This window comes from Sminthopsis crassicaudata, chromosome 3 (genome assembly GCF_048593235.1).
Source record: "Sminthopsis crassicaudata isolate SCR6 chromosome 3, ASM4859323v1, whole genome shotgun sequence".
Classification (NCBI taxonomy): domain Eukaryota; kingdom Metazoa; phylum Chordata; class Mammalia; order Dasyuromorphia; family Dasyuridae; genus Sminthopsis; species Sminthopsis crassicaudata.
In genome coordinates this window covers 562641452-562658186 of record NC_133619.1, presented here as the reverse complement: position 1 = coordinate 562658186, position 16735 = coordinate 562641452, and the positions used below count along the sequence as shown (strand labels likewise).

The window sequence follows — 16735 nt, the reverse complement described above, 5'->3', positions numbered from 1 at the left end:
AATCATTTCATTATCTCTGCCAAGAAAATCCCAAGAGTAGAACATTAAGTAGGAGTGCTCATTCACACCGTGTAGTAGCTGATAAATTCTCATTTGTGTAACTTCTCCGATTTCCATTCAGGGGTTCTCAAACTACCCATCATAGGCCAGATGCGGCCCCCTAAGGCCTGTTATGCGCTTCCTCCCTCTTCCCCCATGACAAATGGGCTGAGGGGCAAAGACAGTGTGAGTTTTTGTTGTTACTATAGTCCAGCCTTCCAACAGTCTGAGGGACAGTGAACTGGCCCGTATTTAAAAAGTTTGGGAACCACTGGATGCTCTTCCCCACGTGGGCATCAGATCTGTGTGAAAGAAATCAGATATTCAGATACCCCATTAAAGGTGTACTGACTAAGAATGCTTCCTGAACCCCAAAAGGAGAGGGAGAAAGAGAGGGAGAGGAAAAGAGAGAAAGGGAAGGAGGAGGGTTAAAAAAAAAAAAAAAAAAAAAAAAAAAAACAGGAAGAGGAAAGAGGACGAAAAAAGTCAGAAAAAGAAGGAAGGGCAACAGGGCCCGGAGGCTGCCTGGAGAGGATAAAGAGGAGGGAAGTGGGAGGGCGAGCTAGGGCTTTGGTCCCGCCCCTTCCTTCGTCTATCTCCCCTCCCCTGGCTGTCTCCTCGGCCGCTTACACTGACCCAGGTAAGTTTGTCTCTACCCTCCTGGGCCCCTTCCCCTCCTGCCCGGCCTCGGCACGGGCTCCTGGTCCTTGGAGTCTGGTCCCGGCCTTCCTCGGCCCCGCGGGCTCGCGCCTAAACTCACGCCGGAAACCCGCCCCCATGTATGGAGGTCCCGTGGCCGAGGAGCGGGCCCGTGGGGTTCCGGTCCCGGCCCCAGCTCACCTTTAACCCCGTTTGTATCTTGGGGACCCCCCCCACACACACACCTTGGGAGCCTTTCTCAGATTTTGCTTTTCAACCCATAAAATAAAATACCAAGGATTACAAGTGGAGACTATTCTTTCAAAGGAAAATCACCAAAATATTTTAAAAACAGATTCAAGGTCCCGAGGTTGAGTCCGCTAATTTATAGTGGAGAAATAGCTTTAGAGTTCGGGACCGGTCGCGGTATTCTAGCCCTGTCCCTGAACGGAATGGGTTGGGGGTAACGGGACGGGAACTTGTGGCTTAATTTCTCCGAGGTATGTTTTCCTGCTCTGCAAATTGCAACGAGCTACCGTGGGAACGAGGCTTTTAAGTAACCGATGAAATTTTAATTATCCAGAGCAGCATATTGTCCAGATCTCGGAAGGAAATAGACCTGTGGTATTCTGCCTAGATTATATTTGTAGTATTGAGTTCATTTTAGGATACCACAATTTTGGAAGGACATTAACACATAGTACTTTCCTTTAGTAACAAACCAGGAAAGTAAATTCTACAGTAGCCAATTGATTTGCCCAGTGTCACAGAATTAATTAGTGGCAAGGCTAGGATTAGAAATCAAATCTTTTTTTATGGGAGTGTAACTTTGTAATTGGAAGAAATACATGACATAGGTCACCTAGTTCAGAGGTGTCAATACAAGGGCTAGGATCTTTCATGTGTTTTAGTGGCCTCTGTTTCTATCATAGTTACATAAGTAACATGGTAAGTAAGTAGTCAAAGAGGCCATTCTGGAGGAAGATTAGCAGGTTGTGTATCATTCATTGGAAGTTCAAAAAATAAGTAAGAGGAAGAAGCTGATAATTGTGATAATTGTGAGCTGATAAAAGACTTGTCTGCGTGGTAGTAGCAGTAATGGTCACATACAAAAGCCAAATTTGGTGATTGATTTGATTATGAGAGGAGAGAATTTTGAGCTTGAGTGCTTGGGAGAATGGTTTCGGTGATATTAATCTTAGCTGTAGAAGATTGTATTGTCCAGTCAGAAATGCATTTCAGACATTTGGAAATACAATAGTAATGTTTTGGACAAAAGGAATGAAAATCAAGTTGGAGGCCCTCTACCAAGAGTTGATAGCTGAAGCCACAGGAGTGGGTGAGATAGGAAGAAATCTGAGGGGAAAAATTTTGTGAACACTCTAATATAGAGAATGGAAAGATCAGGAAGTGGTCAGAGACATAAGAGAGACAGTGTACTTGTGTCACAGAACCAAGAAGAAAGGCTTGTCAAGTAGTGCTTAGAAGAAGTCATTAGATAATTATGGTCTTAAGGTGGTTAAGGTATTGCTTGGAGGATTAACAATTTTTTTTTTTTTTTTTTTGAGGCTGGGGTTAAGTGACTTGCCCAGGGTCACACAGCTAGGAAGTGTTAAGTGTCTGAGACCAGATTTGAACTCGGGTCCTCCTGAATTCAAGGCTGATGCCCTATCCACTGCGCCACCTAGCTGCCCCGAGGATGAACAATTGATGAAAAAATAGTTTGGGAAAAAATTTAAGAGGTAAAAGGAGGAAAGAGAAGGGCAATGAAAAATTGTTTTTCTCACTAAACCTGTACCACGATTATAGAACCAAACAGAAATTAGTGTTATCTAGAACTATGCCATCATTTTATAGTTAGAGTGGAGCCAAGTTTGGGGATGAATGATTGAAAGCTTTTGAACAAGGCTGTAATGTAAACCTTTGAGGAAGATTTTCAGGCTGCATTGTGTAAGGTGGATTGGAAAAGGGGTTGGGTTAGGAGGATGTGGGAGTAAGTAGGCATGAGAAGAAGGCTTCTGTAGAAATGGCATTGAGACTTAAAAGGAAGACTTGATAGAACTTGATGATTTCTTAGCTATGAAGGTCAAGGGAGGGAAAAAATCAAAGATGATTTAAATTTCAGGAAATACTAATAGGTTAGAAATACGGAAGCCTGGATTAGCATTTGGAGGAATATCGAGAGTTTGATTTTGTATGTGTTGATTTTTTTTTTTAAGTTACATTTTGCTATAAATATCTAGTAGGCAGTTGGAAATATGAGATTAAAAGTTTGGGAGAAAAAAATAAAAGTAAAAAGTTGGTACAGCTAGTGAAGCAGTGCAAAGAGCACTTGGCCCTTTAGTCAAGAGGACTTGAGTTCAAATTTGGCCTCAGACACTTGACACTTAAATAGCTGTGTGACCCTGGGCAAGTCACTTAACCCCAGATTGCCTTGCCAAAAAACAAAAACAAAAAACAACTTTGTAATAAAGATCTGAAGGGATGAAAAAGGATGTGTTCTGAAGACATTTAGAGGTAAAAATAGAGTGATAATGGAAAGTTTTGAGGAAGAGATGGCTCATGAGCCAGATTTTAAAGAATGGTAAATAACAAAGAACATTTTGAAGAGAATGCTTTTTTGCAAAGGTAAAATGAATATGTAACATGCTATTTGGAAGAAAGATAGTACAGAGGAATAAAGGTATTGCTGTGTTGAATTAGAGAGAGAGAGAGTGTGTGTTTGTGTGTGTGTGTGTGTGTGTGTGTGTGTGTGTGTGTGTGTGTGTGTGTGTAAGAGAGAGAGAGAGACAGAGACAGAGAAAGCACACTTGAGCAAGCAGGGAAGGGGGGAGATACTAAAATAAAAGTGTAGCAAATTGGTTGGTCTTTTAGCCCCATACTAGATTGTGATAGTTGGGCAGCTAGATGTTCCAGTAGTTAGAGCTCTATCTAGGCTTGAAATCCAGAAAATTTGAGTTCAAATCCAGTTTCAGACACTTACTAGTTATGGGAACTTGGACAAATCAATTAACCATTGCTCAACTGTAAAATGCAGATGTAATAGCACCTACCTTGAAGGATTATTAAACAGATCAAATGAGATAATATTTGTGAAGTGTTTACTTAGCATAATGCCTGACACAAAGATACTATATAAATATTAACTTAGTAAATGCTTTGTCCTTTCCCTCCAAGATAACTGCTACATTGAGGCTGAAAGGGAAAAACATCCCCAGCCCACATCCAATATTTGATGGAGTAAAAGTTATCAGATAAAGACTACCCTCGATTTTGATGTTTTTATTCCAGCAGGAAAATCCAGCATACTCCAAAATGCAAACTTGTGCAGTTTTGATTTGTGAAACTGTAGTTTGCTTATTAACTCTTAACTTAGAGTTTTGTATAGTTGATGCTGAAATTTTGAGTGATCCTTAGAGAACCCCATATTCCAACAAATTTTTTGGTTTATTAACCAGACATTATTCATATATGAGCGGGGATACAGCTATCATTGGTATTGCTCTGGGAAGAATGTTTTCTTTTTCTTTCTTTTTTTTTTATTAACTTTTATAATTATAACATTTTCTTTGACAGTACATATGCATAGGTAATTTTTTTTTTAACAATATTATCCCTTGTACTCCCTTTTGTTCCGAGTTTTTCCCCTCCTTCCCTCCATCCCCTCCCCTAGATGGCAGGCATTCCCATACATATTAAATATCTTATAGTATATCCTACGTACTATATATGTGCAGAACCGAATTTTGTTGTTGTTGTTGTTGCAAAGGAAGAATTGTATTCGGAAGGTAAAAATAATCTGGGAAGAGAAACAAAACAAAACAAACAAAAAAAACCAATGCTCATAGTTTACACTCATTTCCCAGTGTTCCTTTTCTGAATGTAGCTGATTCTGTCCATCATTGATCAATTGGAATTGGATTAGCTCTTCTCTATGTTGAAGATATCCACTTCCATCGGAATACATCCTCATATAGTATCATTGTTGGAAGTATATAATGATCCCCTAGTTCTGCTCGTTTCACTCAGCATCAGTTGATGTAAGTCTCTCCAAGCCTCTCTGTATTCCTCCTGTTGGTCATTTCTTACAGAAAAATAATATTCCATAACATTCATATACCATAATTTACCCAACCATTCTCCAATTGATGGACATCCATTCATTTTCCAGTTTCTAGCCACTATGAAAAGGGCTGCCACAAACATTTTGGCACATACAGATCCCTTTCCCTTCTTTAGTATTTCCTTGGGATATTAAGCCCAGTAGTAACACTGCTGGGTCAAAGGGTATGCACATTTTGATAACTTTTTGGGCATAATTCCAGTTTGCTCTCCAGAATGGTTGGATTCTTTCACAATTCCACTAACAATGCATCAGTGTCCCAGTTTTCCCACAGCCCCTCCAACATTCACCATTATTTTTTCCAGTCATCTTAGCCAATCTGACAGGTGTGTAGTGATATCTCAGAGTTGTCTTAATTTGCATTTCTCTGATCAATAGTGATTTGGAACACTCTTTCATATGAGTGGAAATAGTTTTAATTTCATCATCTGAAAATTGTCTTTCATATCCTTGACCATTTGATCAATTGGAGAATGGCTTGATTTCTTATAAATTAAAGTCAATTCTCTGTATATTTTGGAGATGAGGCCTTTATCAGAACTTTTAACTGTAAAAATGTTTTCCCAATTTGTTACTTCCCTTCTAATCTTGTTTGCATTAGTTTTGTTTGTGCAGAAACTTTTTAATTTGGTGTAATCAAAATTTTCTATTTTGTGATCAATAATGGTCTCTAGTTCTCCCTTGGACACAAACGCCTTGGGAAGAATGTTTTCATAAAATATTTTTTCCATGAGAAGCAAACACTATTTGCCCATCTTTCTTTCTGGATCAGAATTGCAAAAGAAATAGTGTAGTCAAAATTACATGTTTTACTGCTTTTTTATTTTCTTTGCCTACCTATCAAAGTGAAATGGGGGAACATTGTTATAAAATATAGCAGCCCAAATTTATCTGAAAGCTTTGTGAATTTTAATAGACTTTGGCCTAAATTAGAATGAAAGCAAAGCAGATAAGAAAATTTGGTGTGACTTCCCATTGTCTAGTTAGCTTATAAGGCTGTATTTCAATAATGGTAGTAAATATTCTCATATAGCTTTCCCAGATACAAATTGCTTCTTTATCTTCAAGGATTATTGTAATTAAAATAACCAAAAACAACAACAACCTTGAATGTTGCTTAGAAAGTGAATTGAAATAACTTTTTCCAAACAATATATTGTTCTATACCTCATACAATTAATATTTAAGGTTTCGTTCTTTTGTATTATTGATATCAAGGAGTAGAGCAGGTATGATAACAGCATATAAAAATTAAATATAATAACTGGTAAACAGCAGGAAAAAGTATTCAAGGAATAAAACATTTAGAGTCATTAATGTAATTTTTAAGAGTTACATAAATTTAACCAACAGAATTTATGCTTTTTAAAAAAAGATACACAAAGAAACATTATGTGATCTATAAACAAAATCTAGTTTTAATTTAGTGGCTATAATACTTCAGACTTTTTCTTAAAAGTCTTGGAACACTTAGCCTAAGCAATTCAGACTTAATTCCTATATTCATTTCATACTTTCCATATTTAAAACTTGTATCATCTAAAAGACTTATTTTTTAAATTATTATCTTATATAATAAAGAATGTTTTACCTAATTCCAGGCTGTACTGGTACAATACCTCACTAGAACTTGAATTCTGTGAGACAAAATAGGGAATATGACTATGTGATGCTTTTAATACATCTGTCTCCAGCTTGATCAACATGTAAAGCTAATAAATACATGATATTGGTCAATACTTTCAGAATAAACGTTTGCTCTGAAATATGAACAGTAATAACTCACTTTTATTTAACATCTTAAGTTTTGTAAAAGATCTTTCTTAGAGCAACCTTGTAAATCCTATTTCCATTTTACAGATGAGGAAATTGGGCTCCGAGAGGTTAAGTGATTTGCCCGTAATTACATAGCTAGTGTTTGAATAACATTTGAACCCAAATGTTCAAATAGACTTAAAGTATATCACTCTTTCCATTTCGCCCCACTGTCTGTCCTATAGTCAAATAAGTATGTTTAGCATGTTCAACTGTGTTACAAAAGTGTATTTTTTCTTTTATTAAGAATATTTTCCTTTATCTAAATCATTTTGTATTTTGGCAGCAGGATCATACGCTGTCTGTCAGTCACCTTGTATTACTAAGTGGGAAATCAGTAGGATCATACACTGTCTGTCAGTCACCTTGTATTACTAAGTGGGAAATCAGTAACAACTGAATAGGTAAGTTCAAATATTATAATTTCACATTGAAGTTCAAGTGGAGTTTAAAAATCTAATGACACTGAAAATTACTATTTTTTCATATATAATATTTCACATATAATGTAATATTTCTTTCATAATGCAACTTTAGATATTTGTTTTGTAAGTCAGTTTTCAATTAATCCATACCCAGTTCTCTTAATTTTAGGACTAGCTTCAAAAAATATTTAGAAAAAAGAATTTCAGTGTTTTTTGATTACCTTGCATAGAACAGACATGAGGTACATGTTTCTTGAATTGAATTGAAAGTTGGGTGGTTTTTAGAATAACCTGAAAAGGCAATTCTGCCCTTAAGCCTTCTTTTTTCCCAATTGCTTTTGTAGAGCAGTGATAAAGAAGCACTTATTTTGATTTCAAATTGACACTAAAAAGAAATTAGTAAGCAAAGAAAAAGACACTCTGGATCAAATTTATTTAAACAATTGAAAAGCAAATCAGTGTATGGTGTATGAGGAAAGAAAGGCAAGCTGATTATAAAGGCTTTGCAAGGTCAATGTTGAAAAATTACCCATGCATGTGTTTTGTAAATAAAAAGCTTTAATTAAAAAAAAATTTAGTTGAATCAATCTGATGATTGAGGCCAGTTCCAATTGTTCAGTGAAGAGAGCCATTTACACCCAGAGAGAGGGCTATTGGAACTGAGTGTGGTTCACAACATAGCATTTTCTGCTTGCATTTTGATTTCTTTGTCATTTTTTTGTTGTTGTTCTCATTTTTCATGTGCAGCAAGATAATTGTATAAATATGTTTACATATATTGCATTTAAACATATTTTTTAACATGTTTAACATATATACTGCCATCTGGTGGGGAGAAAAGGGGGAAAATTTATAATGCAGGGTTTTGCAGGGGTCTTTGTTGGGAAATTATCCATGCATATGTTTTGAAAATAAAAAGTTTTAATAAAAAATTAGTTGAATAATAAAGAATGAAAAGAAAATTATTTCTAGAATGGTACTAGTTGTATAGCTTTGTGAAGGATAGTAAAACAGATTTGGGAAGTGTTGGGATTTGAAGTGATATTTAATATGACATGTAGCTCTTTCATTGTAAAGAGGAAAAAGCTTGAGATCAGAGAGATGAAAGGTCTTGTCTAATGTCACACAGATAATGTATTATGGAGCTAGAGTTTGACCCTAGGTTTCTTCATACTTACCGAGCATTCTTTCCACCTCTCCTGTCTGCTTCCAATATTGCATGACGGGTTGGAGTACTGGCGTACTTTTTTGAACCCATTTAGATCCTTTAGATCTAAATTCTATCTGCAATATGTCTGAGAAAACCATTCACTACAGTATTCCAATTTAGAAGTTTTATTCTTTCTTAAGGAAGCCTGATTTTTCTTCAACAGATATAGTGATAATGAGTACTCCCCATTAACTTTTTTTTTCTAATTATAGTTTTTTTTAGTAATATTTTTCCAAATACATGTAAACATAGTTTTCAACATTCATTTTTGTAAAATTTTCTACCATTCATTTTTGTAAAACTTTCTGTTCCAAATTTTTCTCCTTCCTTTCCTTTTCTCCCTCTTCCCCAAGACAGCAAGAAATCTGATAAGGATTAAATATGTGTCATTTTAAAAAATGTATTTCCATATTTGTCATGTTATGCAAGAAAAATCAGATCAGAAGGGAAAAACCCAAATAAACAAATGAGAAAGAATAGTAAAAATACTACGATCCACATTCAGTCTACTTAGTACTCTCTCTGAATGAGGACAGCATATTCTTTCCTAAGTCTATTGGAATTGCCTTGACTCATGGTTTTCTGTCTCTTGTATCAATGTAATAATGTAAAAAAATGCTCTAAATTATTCTTGAATATGTGCAAGTGCACACACACACACACACACACACACACACACACCACTCCAACCTGTCAACCTCTTTGAATGTTAATTCATGTTTAGATAATACTTTACAGTTACAAAGCACTTAATATGAATGATTGAATGATCTTGTTTGTTCCTCACACTTTCTCTGCAAAGGAAGCTGTGAAAGTACTGTGTTATTATTTCATAAAAGGTATAACTAAGGCTTAGAAAGGTTAAGGAATTTGCTTCTCGTACACATGTAGAAAGAGTCAGGACTCTCAAAACTAGATTTTTTTTTTTTTAATCTTCCCATTATTCCAACGATATTTGCAAGTTAATTTCCTTTTATTTCCATAGGAACAAAATGAAAGGCAACTTGGAATGGTTGACTTTTTAAAAAGAATTTATTACTAAGTCACTTCATAAACTTATGCAACTTTTTTTCTTCACAAAATCCATTAATAAGGATGTTATAATTTTGATTATCACATCACTACCCATTTTCAATTATTCAGTTACCAGTTCTTTGACATCTAAGCCTTATTTGATACTTTGACAATTGGCAGTTGCCTTAAATGGCAACAAAGATTGAAATAATAGATGAGTGTTTTAGTAATGACATTCTCAAGTGCTTTAATTTGAAGTGACCAAAAAAAAAAAGGATTCTTTTTTTTTAGTACCATTTCTTTATGCTAATCTTTGTGTCTGTATCTTCAAAAGCTTATTATCTAAAAACTAACAAAGTTTATGTTAATTTATTTTTATTAATAGCAAAAAAATTATGGCCTTGAAACAGATTTCCAGCAACAAGTGCTTTGAGGGATTTCAGAAAGTATATGAGCATGACAGGTAACTTTTTAATATCATCTGAATCAGTGTCAAATATAATTTTAAGTATCCTTGAACCTGCTTCTTTATTTGACATTAATTTTGGGGGGAGAGCTGTGATATAACATGTGTATCAGTAACTAAAACAAAATAACATGAGGAAAAAGAAAGTAATAACTGGGTGGGGAGAGTGAGGAGAAGGCTAGGGAAACCTTGTCAAAAGGAATAATACTTGAAGTAAGCCTGAAAGGAAGAGAAGAGTGGACCTTAGAGGGGAGCAGTGAGTGTTTTCTAGGCTTGGAGGATGGCTTGTTTAAATACCTGGATTCTGGAAAAGAGGAGGGCATTGGTCTATATGACCTTTTGAGGACCCTTTTTTCTCTAAACTGGAGACTTGTGAAATTGTTTCAGAAACAGAGTTTGTCTGGAATATAATGAGAAAGAAAATTAATAAAAAGAAATGAAGCTGACAAGGCAGGCTGGAGCCAGAAATGCCCTACTGAAGTGGTTTTATATTAGAAATTACAGGAATGTTTGTGTATATGAAATTGACATCTTATTTTCACATAGTATTATAAGTTTTGCAAAGAGTTTTCCTCACAACAAATCTGAGAGTTCTATATCATAATAGTTATATCCATTTTATGAATGAGGAAATTCAGGCTCAAAGAAGCTGTAACTTCTTGTGGTCATGTGTTTTTAGAGATGATTTTGGCAGATTACGAAACATACAGAGAAATAGAGAGCAGTTAGAAAGATAAGACAATTATCCACGAGAGATAATTGGAACCTGACCAACTAAGAATGGTGGCTCTGTAAATGAGAAGGGACTAGTATGAGGGATGGAGGTAGAATTAATAGGACTTATCAAGTGATTCAATATGGGGGAAAAGTAAGAGGTAAAGAAATCCCCCAAAATCAATTAAGATTAGGACTGAGAAAAGTTTTGCTTTGTTTTGTTTCATTTGCTTTTTTAATATATTAATCAGTTTAGAGATCCCTAGTAACCTTTGAAAGCCATTTTGGTAGATTATAAGGATTACAAGTGAGTGGATAGGAAATGGAGTAAGCAAGTGAATGTAGATATCTCTTTTGGGACATTTGAAAGGGAAAAGGATACATATAAGACAATAGCTTAAGGGAATGGCAAGGTTAACTAAAGGCTAGAGAAGACTTGAGCATTTTCCTAGATAATGAAAGAAGGAACAAGTAGATAAACATTGAAATGTTACTAGTAGATGAAACATTGAATGTTACAGAAAAGGGAGAGGTGATTGTGAAGATTAATGACTCAAGAAAAAAAATCAAGGACACAAGTAGAAGAAGTCAGCCTCTGGCAAGGAGAAGACCTCTTCTAAAGACTGAAACAAAGGAAGAGAATATAGATGAAGAAGGAAAACAATGAGGGAGCTCACTAATGAATAGCCTCAATATTAAGATACTTTTCTTGTATGAATTGAGATTTGCCCAGAAAGAATAACTAATTAAATATATTTGATTGAAACAGTGTAGAGCTTAAATGTAAAATGAAATTTGGAATCTACTTACCACCAAAGGCAGAAACTGGAAAATGTCCTGTACTTTACTGGCTGTCTGGTAAGTATTTTGAGCTTTTTGATGTTGTTTGCGGGCAATTTAGAATTTTTGCCTTCAAAAAGTAACCTTATTCTTTTTTAGATCCCTTAGTCAAAGCACAGTTTAAAACTTTTCAGGTCTGAAGATTAACTTCCTTGTTTCCATGTTGCTCATGTTTTCTATTTGTACAAATAATAATACAGAAAATAATCTCTGATGAAAAGAGTTTTGAAAGATTAGTTAATTTCTACTTTAAGCACTTTTGTAGTATAAAGACCTCCCTAATCAAGATGAAAATATCAAATGAGAGTAGAAATCATAATACCTTATGTAGAAAAATTACTTCTTTATAATGCTTTTTATAATTTGTTAGTTAAGAGTAGTAGATACATTCCTACAACTACATGGCAAATTCTTCTAGAAAACATTTTTTATTTTTTTTCCCCCTGAGGCTGGGATTAAGTGGCTTGCCCAGGGTTACACAACTAGGAAGTGTTAAGTGTCTGAGATCAGATTTGAACTCAGGTCCTCCTGAATTCAAGACTGGTGCTCTATCCACTGCACCACCTAGCTGCCCCTCTTCTAGAAAACTTAGAATTGCAGCAACTCAGAGTTGGAGAAGAACTCAAAAGCCATGTAAAATAACACATCTGAGGCTGATTTCTTCTTCAACCTCCTTAACCAAGGGTCATCTGTCTTCATTTTAAGAATTCTAGTGTAAGCTGTCTCCAGGATCTTCCCAGACATTTTTGGATAGGTCTTATAGAATGTTTTCAGGTGTTTTTAGCCCATATGTTAGCCTGGTAACATCTTTTAGAATTTTTATTATATCATCCAAGGTGTTAGATATCCTCAGCTTTATCATCTGTAGAAATAAGGAGCTTCCTCTCTATCATTGATAAAAATAGTGAATATTGTAGAAGGTTCAGAACATTTATCTCTGAAGAATTCCACCAGCATTCCCCCTTCACATTGATACTTGTATTTATTCAGCTCCCACAATTTTTTGTTTTGTCCATAAGGATATATTGATACTGTCAGATGCTTTGATAAAGTCTGTTTATACTATGTTTTTAACAATCATCTGATCCTCCAGTTTACTATTCCTCTCAAATTTTCTTTGTCCTATTCTAGCTGAGGCTATGTTGTCTGTTAGTGCTTGTGGCTTTCTTTTCTTGATGTTCCCAAGGCATTTCTTAACATTATGTTCTAGATTTTTGCCAGGAATCAAAGTTAAACTTGCTGGTCTGTACTTTCTCTTTTTTTTGGAAATTGGAACATGATCTCAACTATCATCTCTACCAGTTTTTTCCAGTGCCCTGGTGACTTGAACTCATTAAAGGTCAATAGTTCTTTGATTCCCAGCATAATGCATACTGTAATGTCTTCTTCCTCCTGGAATTATCATTCTGAATTCATCTTAGAAAACCTGTTTTCTCAGCTTAAGGGACTTTGCATTTTCCCCTTGTGTTCCAAAAAGGAAAAGGCCCTCTGAAATTCTACTAAAGGGCCTATTTTGTCTCCAATAGGCAGACTTGCTGCAGTATTGCCAATCGTCTGTGCCCTCTGGAGAGGGTTTTTGCATTTCTCTTGAGAGATTCACAGAAAAGTGATATGATAGGTAATAGGACCTCAAATGACACTTAAAATCAATGCCTAGAAGTTTTTACGTCCATGATGATTCAACTTGAATATTTGGAATGATTCCTTGTAGGGTGTTAACCAGTTAATCCACACTCAATTATTACATGAATTATTAGATTTTGACATTGTTTAAATTGTAGGGTGGTAATATAAATGAGTGAGACTGGGTTGCTTTGAACTAAAGCATCTAATCCCTGCTCTTGGTGGAGAGAGTTCCAACACCAAAATCTAGAGCTCTCTGATATGTTGATGAATATTAAATAAAAAAGAACCAATTTTTTATAAAGTTGTATAGCATAAAATTACTGGTAGTCCTAAATCTGCAATTTTTAATTTGAGGTCCATGAATTTGTTTTTTAAAAAACAGGTAATTGCATTTCAATTTAATTTGTTTCCTTTGTAACTTTATTAAATATCCTGAGAAGGGCCATGACACAAAAATGGTTAAGCACATTGCCTTAAGTAAATTGGCTGTTTGTAGAAAAGTAAAAACTCCAAACTCTTTAACAATGTATAATGATATCATTATTTTTGCTCTTCAGGTTTAACTTGCACAGAACAAAATTTTATCACAAAAGCTGGTTATCACCAAGCTGCAGCAGAACATGGCCTCATCGTGGTTGCACCAGACACCAGTCCACGTAAGTATTTTGTCACAGAGATTCTATTTGGGGTTAAACTTTTATTTGGCCTAACATACAAAAAATAGCCTGCCTATTCTATTTTTTAGTTCCATTCAACAAATATTTATTGAGTCTTTGCCCACTCTGTGCAGATCCATTCTAAGCACTATAAGTAATACAAGATAAATCAGCAAAATTTCTCCCCTTAACAACTTAAGTATACAAGTATGATATGGGATAGAATAATTCATATTTTATAAGCCAAAAATCTTTTCTCTGTAAATAATAGGGGAAGATATGAACTAAGAAATGGAAGCTTACATCTTTAAAGCAATATCTATTTGGAAAATGGAAAAGCATCTGCAAGAATCTGAAAAAGCATAGAGGAATCAAGGAGCAGCAGTATTCAGGATGCTAGGACTAATCATAGTCAGTAACAATTCAATTAAATAAGATCTTACTAATTTTTTTTCTTGCTAAGAAGATCTATGTTGAAACCAGGGGGAAACCCCTGTTATTTGAGTCTTGTATAATCACATTTTTTAGAGCTAACAATGATTAGCTTTCAAAGACTTGATATCCTTTAATATATTTAAAGTAGCTTATATCTATATATTGCTTCTTTGTGGCAGTATCTTTGAAGTAGAGCCCTTAACTTTAAGCCAGACTGGTGAGAGTTCAGGAAAGCCTATAAAAACTTAGGATGGTAAGTAATTTTACAAGATTACTTGTTGTAATTTGATAAGCTATAAAACCATCAAATTTACCCCTTTTTGGAATAATTGCTTCTTGATTCCTGAAAGAGAAAAAAATAAATTGGCAAACAACTTTATGTATTATGGAGGGGGCAGGGTGAGAATGAAGGGAGAGAATTTGGTGAACGTTATTTTAAACTTGTATCCATCCATTTTTTTTTTCTTTTTTCCTGAGGCTAGGGTTAAGTGACTTGCCCAGGGTCACACAGCTAGGAAGTATTAAGTGTCTGAGACCAGATTTGAACTCTGGTCCTCCTGAATTCAAGGCTGGTGCTCTATCCACTGCTCCACCTAGCTGCCCCATTGCTTAGAGATAATTAACAAGCATTTGTTAAACACTTATTTACCAGGCACTGTGTTACATCCTGGAGGTACAAAGATAGTCAAACAGTACAGAATAAAGGTGCTAAAGAAAATGCAGTTAGACTCAACTTCTGTCCTCAAAGAGTTGATAGTTTATTGGAAAGATAAGACAATACAAATAGTTATAATACATAATAACACATAGCAAATAATTACAAAATAATTATATTTTACAGTACAGCATTCAAATAATGTATCTGAAGTTTGGTCACCATTATGCTTTTTGTTCCCAATCGCTGTTACCCCTTTTTCATCCATCCTAATTTTCTCCCTTTTTATCTCCACCAAATGTCTCTGCCTTTCTCCTTTTTTTGTTACCTCTTAGCCCAATGGTAAGACAGACCATAAAAATTAACCAAATTTCTCTCAGTTTTTGTACCTCTGCTTTATGGTTTATTTCTGTTTCTCAACACTGCTAAAGAATAAAGACAAAGTATATATTAAAACTATCTGAGCTTTTATTGTTACCTATTTCAGGTCCTATATATTTTGCAAAAATCCTTGACTCTTGTTGTTTAGTTGGTTAGTAAATTGTATTTGATTATAATTGACTCCATTTGGGGTTTTCTTGGCAAAGACACTGGAGTGGTTTTGCCATTTCCTTCTCCCGCTCACTTAACAGATTAGAAGGCTTAGATAAACAGAGTTAAGTGACTTGCCTAGGGTCAAACAGCTAGTAAGTATTTAAGATTAGATTTGAACTCAGGCATGGTATTCCATCCAATCCACCTAACTGCCCCATGCCCTTGGAAATAGTGTAATAATAATTTTTTATTCTAATCTGTGGTTTCGTTATCATGAGGAACTTTTGGTTTGGAAACTCCTTTCATTAATGCAATCATAGTAACTGTCCTAGGTCATATTTATAATATATTTTGTAGCTTACAAAATGCTTTCATCAAAACAGTCCTATAAGGACACATCTGAAATCTGGGATTGATTTTGATTCCTGGCCATGAACATTGTGATGGTTCTAGTGATGTCAATTCAGTTTTAGAGGCATTTGAATTCTACACTAATAAAGGCTGTGACATTAGTGAAAGTATCTTTTTGGAATCAGGAGGTCTAGATTCAATCCTAGCTGTGTCCTTTACTAACTCTCTAAAAAGACAAATCATTTAAACTCTCTGAATTTCAGTTCCTCACCTTTAAAATATGAATTATAATGTTTGACTTGCCTGTTTCACAATGTTGTTAAGTTCAGACCAACTAAGGTCAGCTATATGAAACAATTTTAAAAAACCAAAGTTGTATAAAATATTTATAAATTTTGTGGTAATGATTTCAAGTGGTCATTTAATAATGATATTTTGCTTTGATAGGTGGTTGCAATATTAAAGGAGAAGATGATAGCTGGGATTTTGGTACTGGTGCTGGTTTTTATGTAAATGCCACTGAAGAACCTTGGAAAACCAACTATAGGATGTACTCTTATATAACAGATGAGGTAATTGCATTGAAATTAACATTTTTATAATTAGCTTTAGTTATTTTAATTTGTTTTCTAGCTGTCTTTTTGTTTGAAAAGTTTAATCTTTAACTCAAGATTGCTATTATAAAATTGATGTTATATACATTTATTTGTTGTGTTAGAGAAAATATCAAACTGTCTCAAAATACCATTTTTATGAGAGGCAACATAGCAAACTAAGGAGATAATTGACTTTAGAGGCTGGAATATCAAGGTTTAAGTACTTCTTTGAACCTATGATGTAAAGCTCTGAACAAATATGCCACTTAACATCTCACTGCCCTAGTCAATCTTCAGAGACTATAATTTGCAGAATAGTTATTGATCTCCATTTATAGAGGGAGTTTAGTCCCCGATAGTTTTCTCAATTTATGAAATCATAAGTCTGAACCATTAAGGCTTATAAGTAGGTCTGTTATTAGGAATTTCTAAGTGTTTTTTTGAATAGGTTAATAATTAATAATAATGTTCAGAATAGGTTAATAATTATGTACATATTGATTTTGAGCTTTGGTCTGACAAAACTGATTGTACATCAGCAGTTGATTCAGAAATTATTCCCCCAAGAATAACTAATCATTTCTTTGCTCAAATATA

General features: G+C 34.7%; 1 protein-coding gene across 6 annotated transcripts in view; it reads left to right on the top strand.

Annotated features, from left to right (window-relative positions):
• Positions 1 to 564: 564 nt before the first annotated feature.
• The window catches only part of ESD (esterase D), a 30296-nt gene continuing 14125 nt past the window's right edge, over positions 565 to 16735 (top strand). Inside the window, exons 1-6 of one of the 6 annotated variants that reach the window (XM_074304728.1) lie at positions 565 to 679; positions 6958 to 7020; positions 9651 to 9728; positions 11215 to 11303; positions 13469 to 13567; positions 15990 to 16114. In XM_074304728.1, coding sequence (XP_074160829.1) covers positions 9661 to 9728; positions 11215 to 11303; positions 13469 to 13567; positions 15990 to 16114 — 381 coding nt within the window. In that variant the 5' untranslated portion in view covers positions 565 to 679; positions 6958 to 7020; positions 9651 to 9660. Of the gene's footprint in view, positions 680 to 1068; positions 1179 to 4699; positions 4719 to 6902; positions 7021 to 9650; positions 9729 to 11214; positions 11304 to 13468; positions 13568 to 15989; positions 16115 to 16735 lie in introns of those variants that run through there. The other 5 variants (XM_074304725.1, XM_074304724.1, XM_074304727.1 and 2 more) reach the window with 5 other exon arrangements.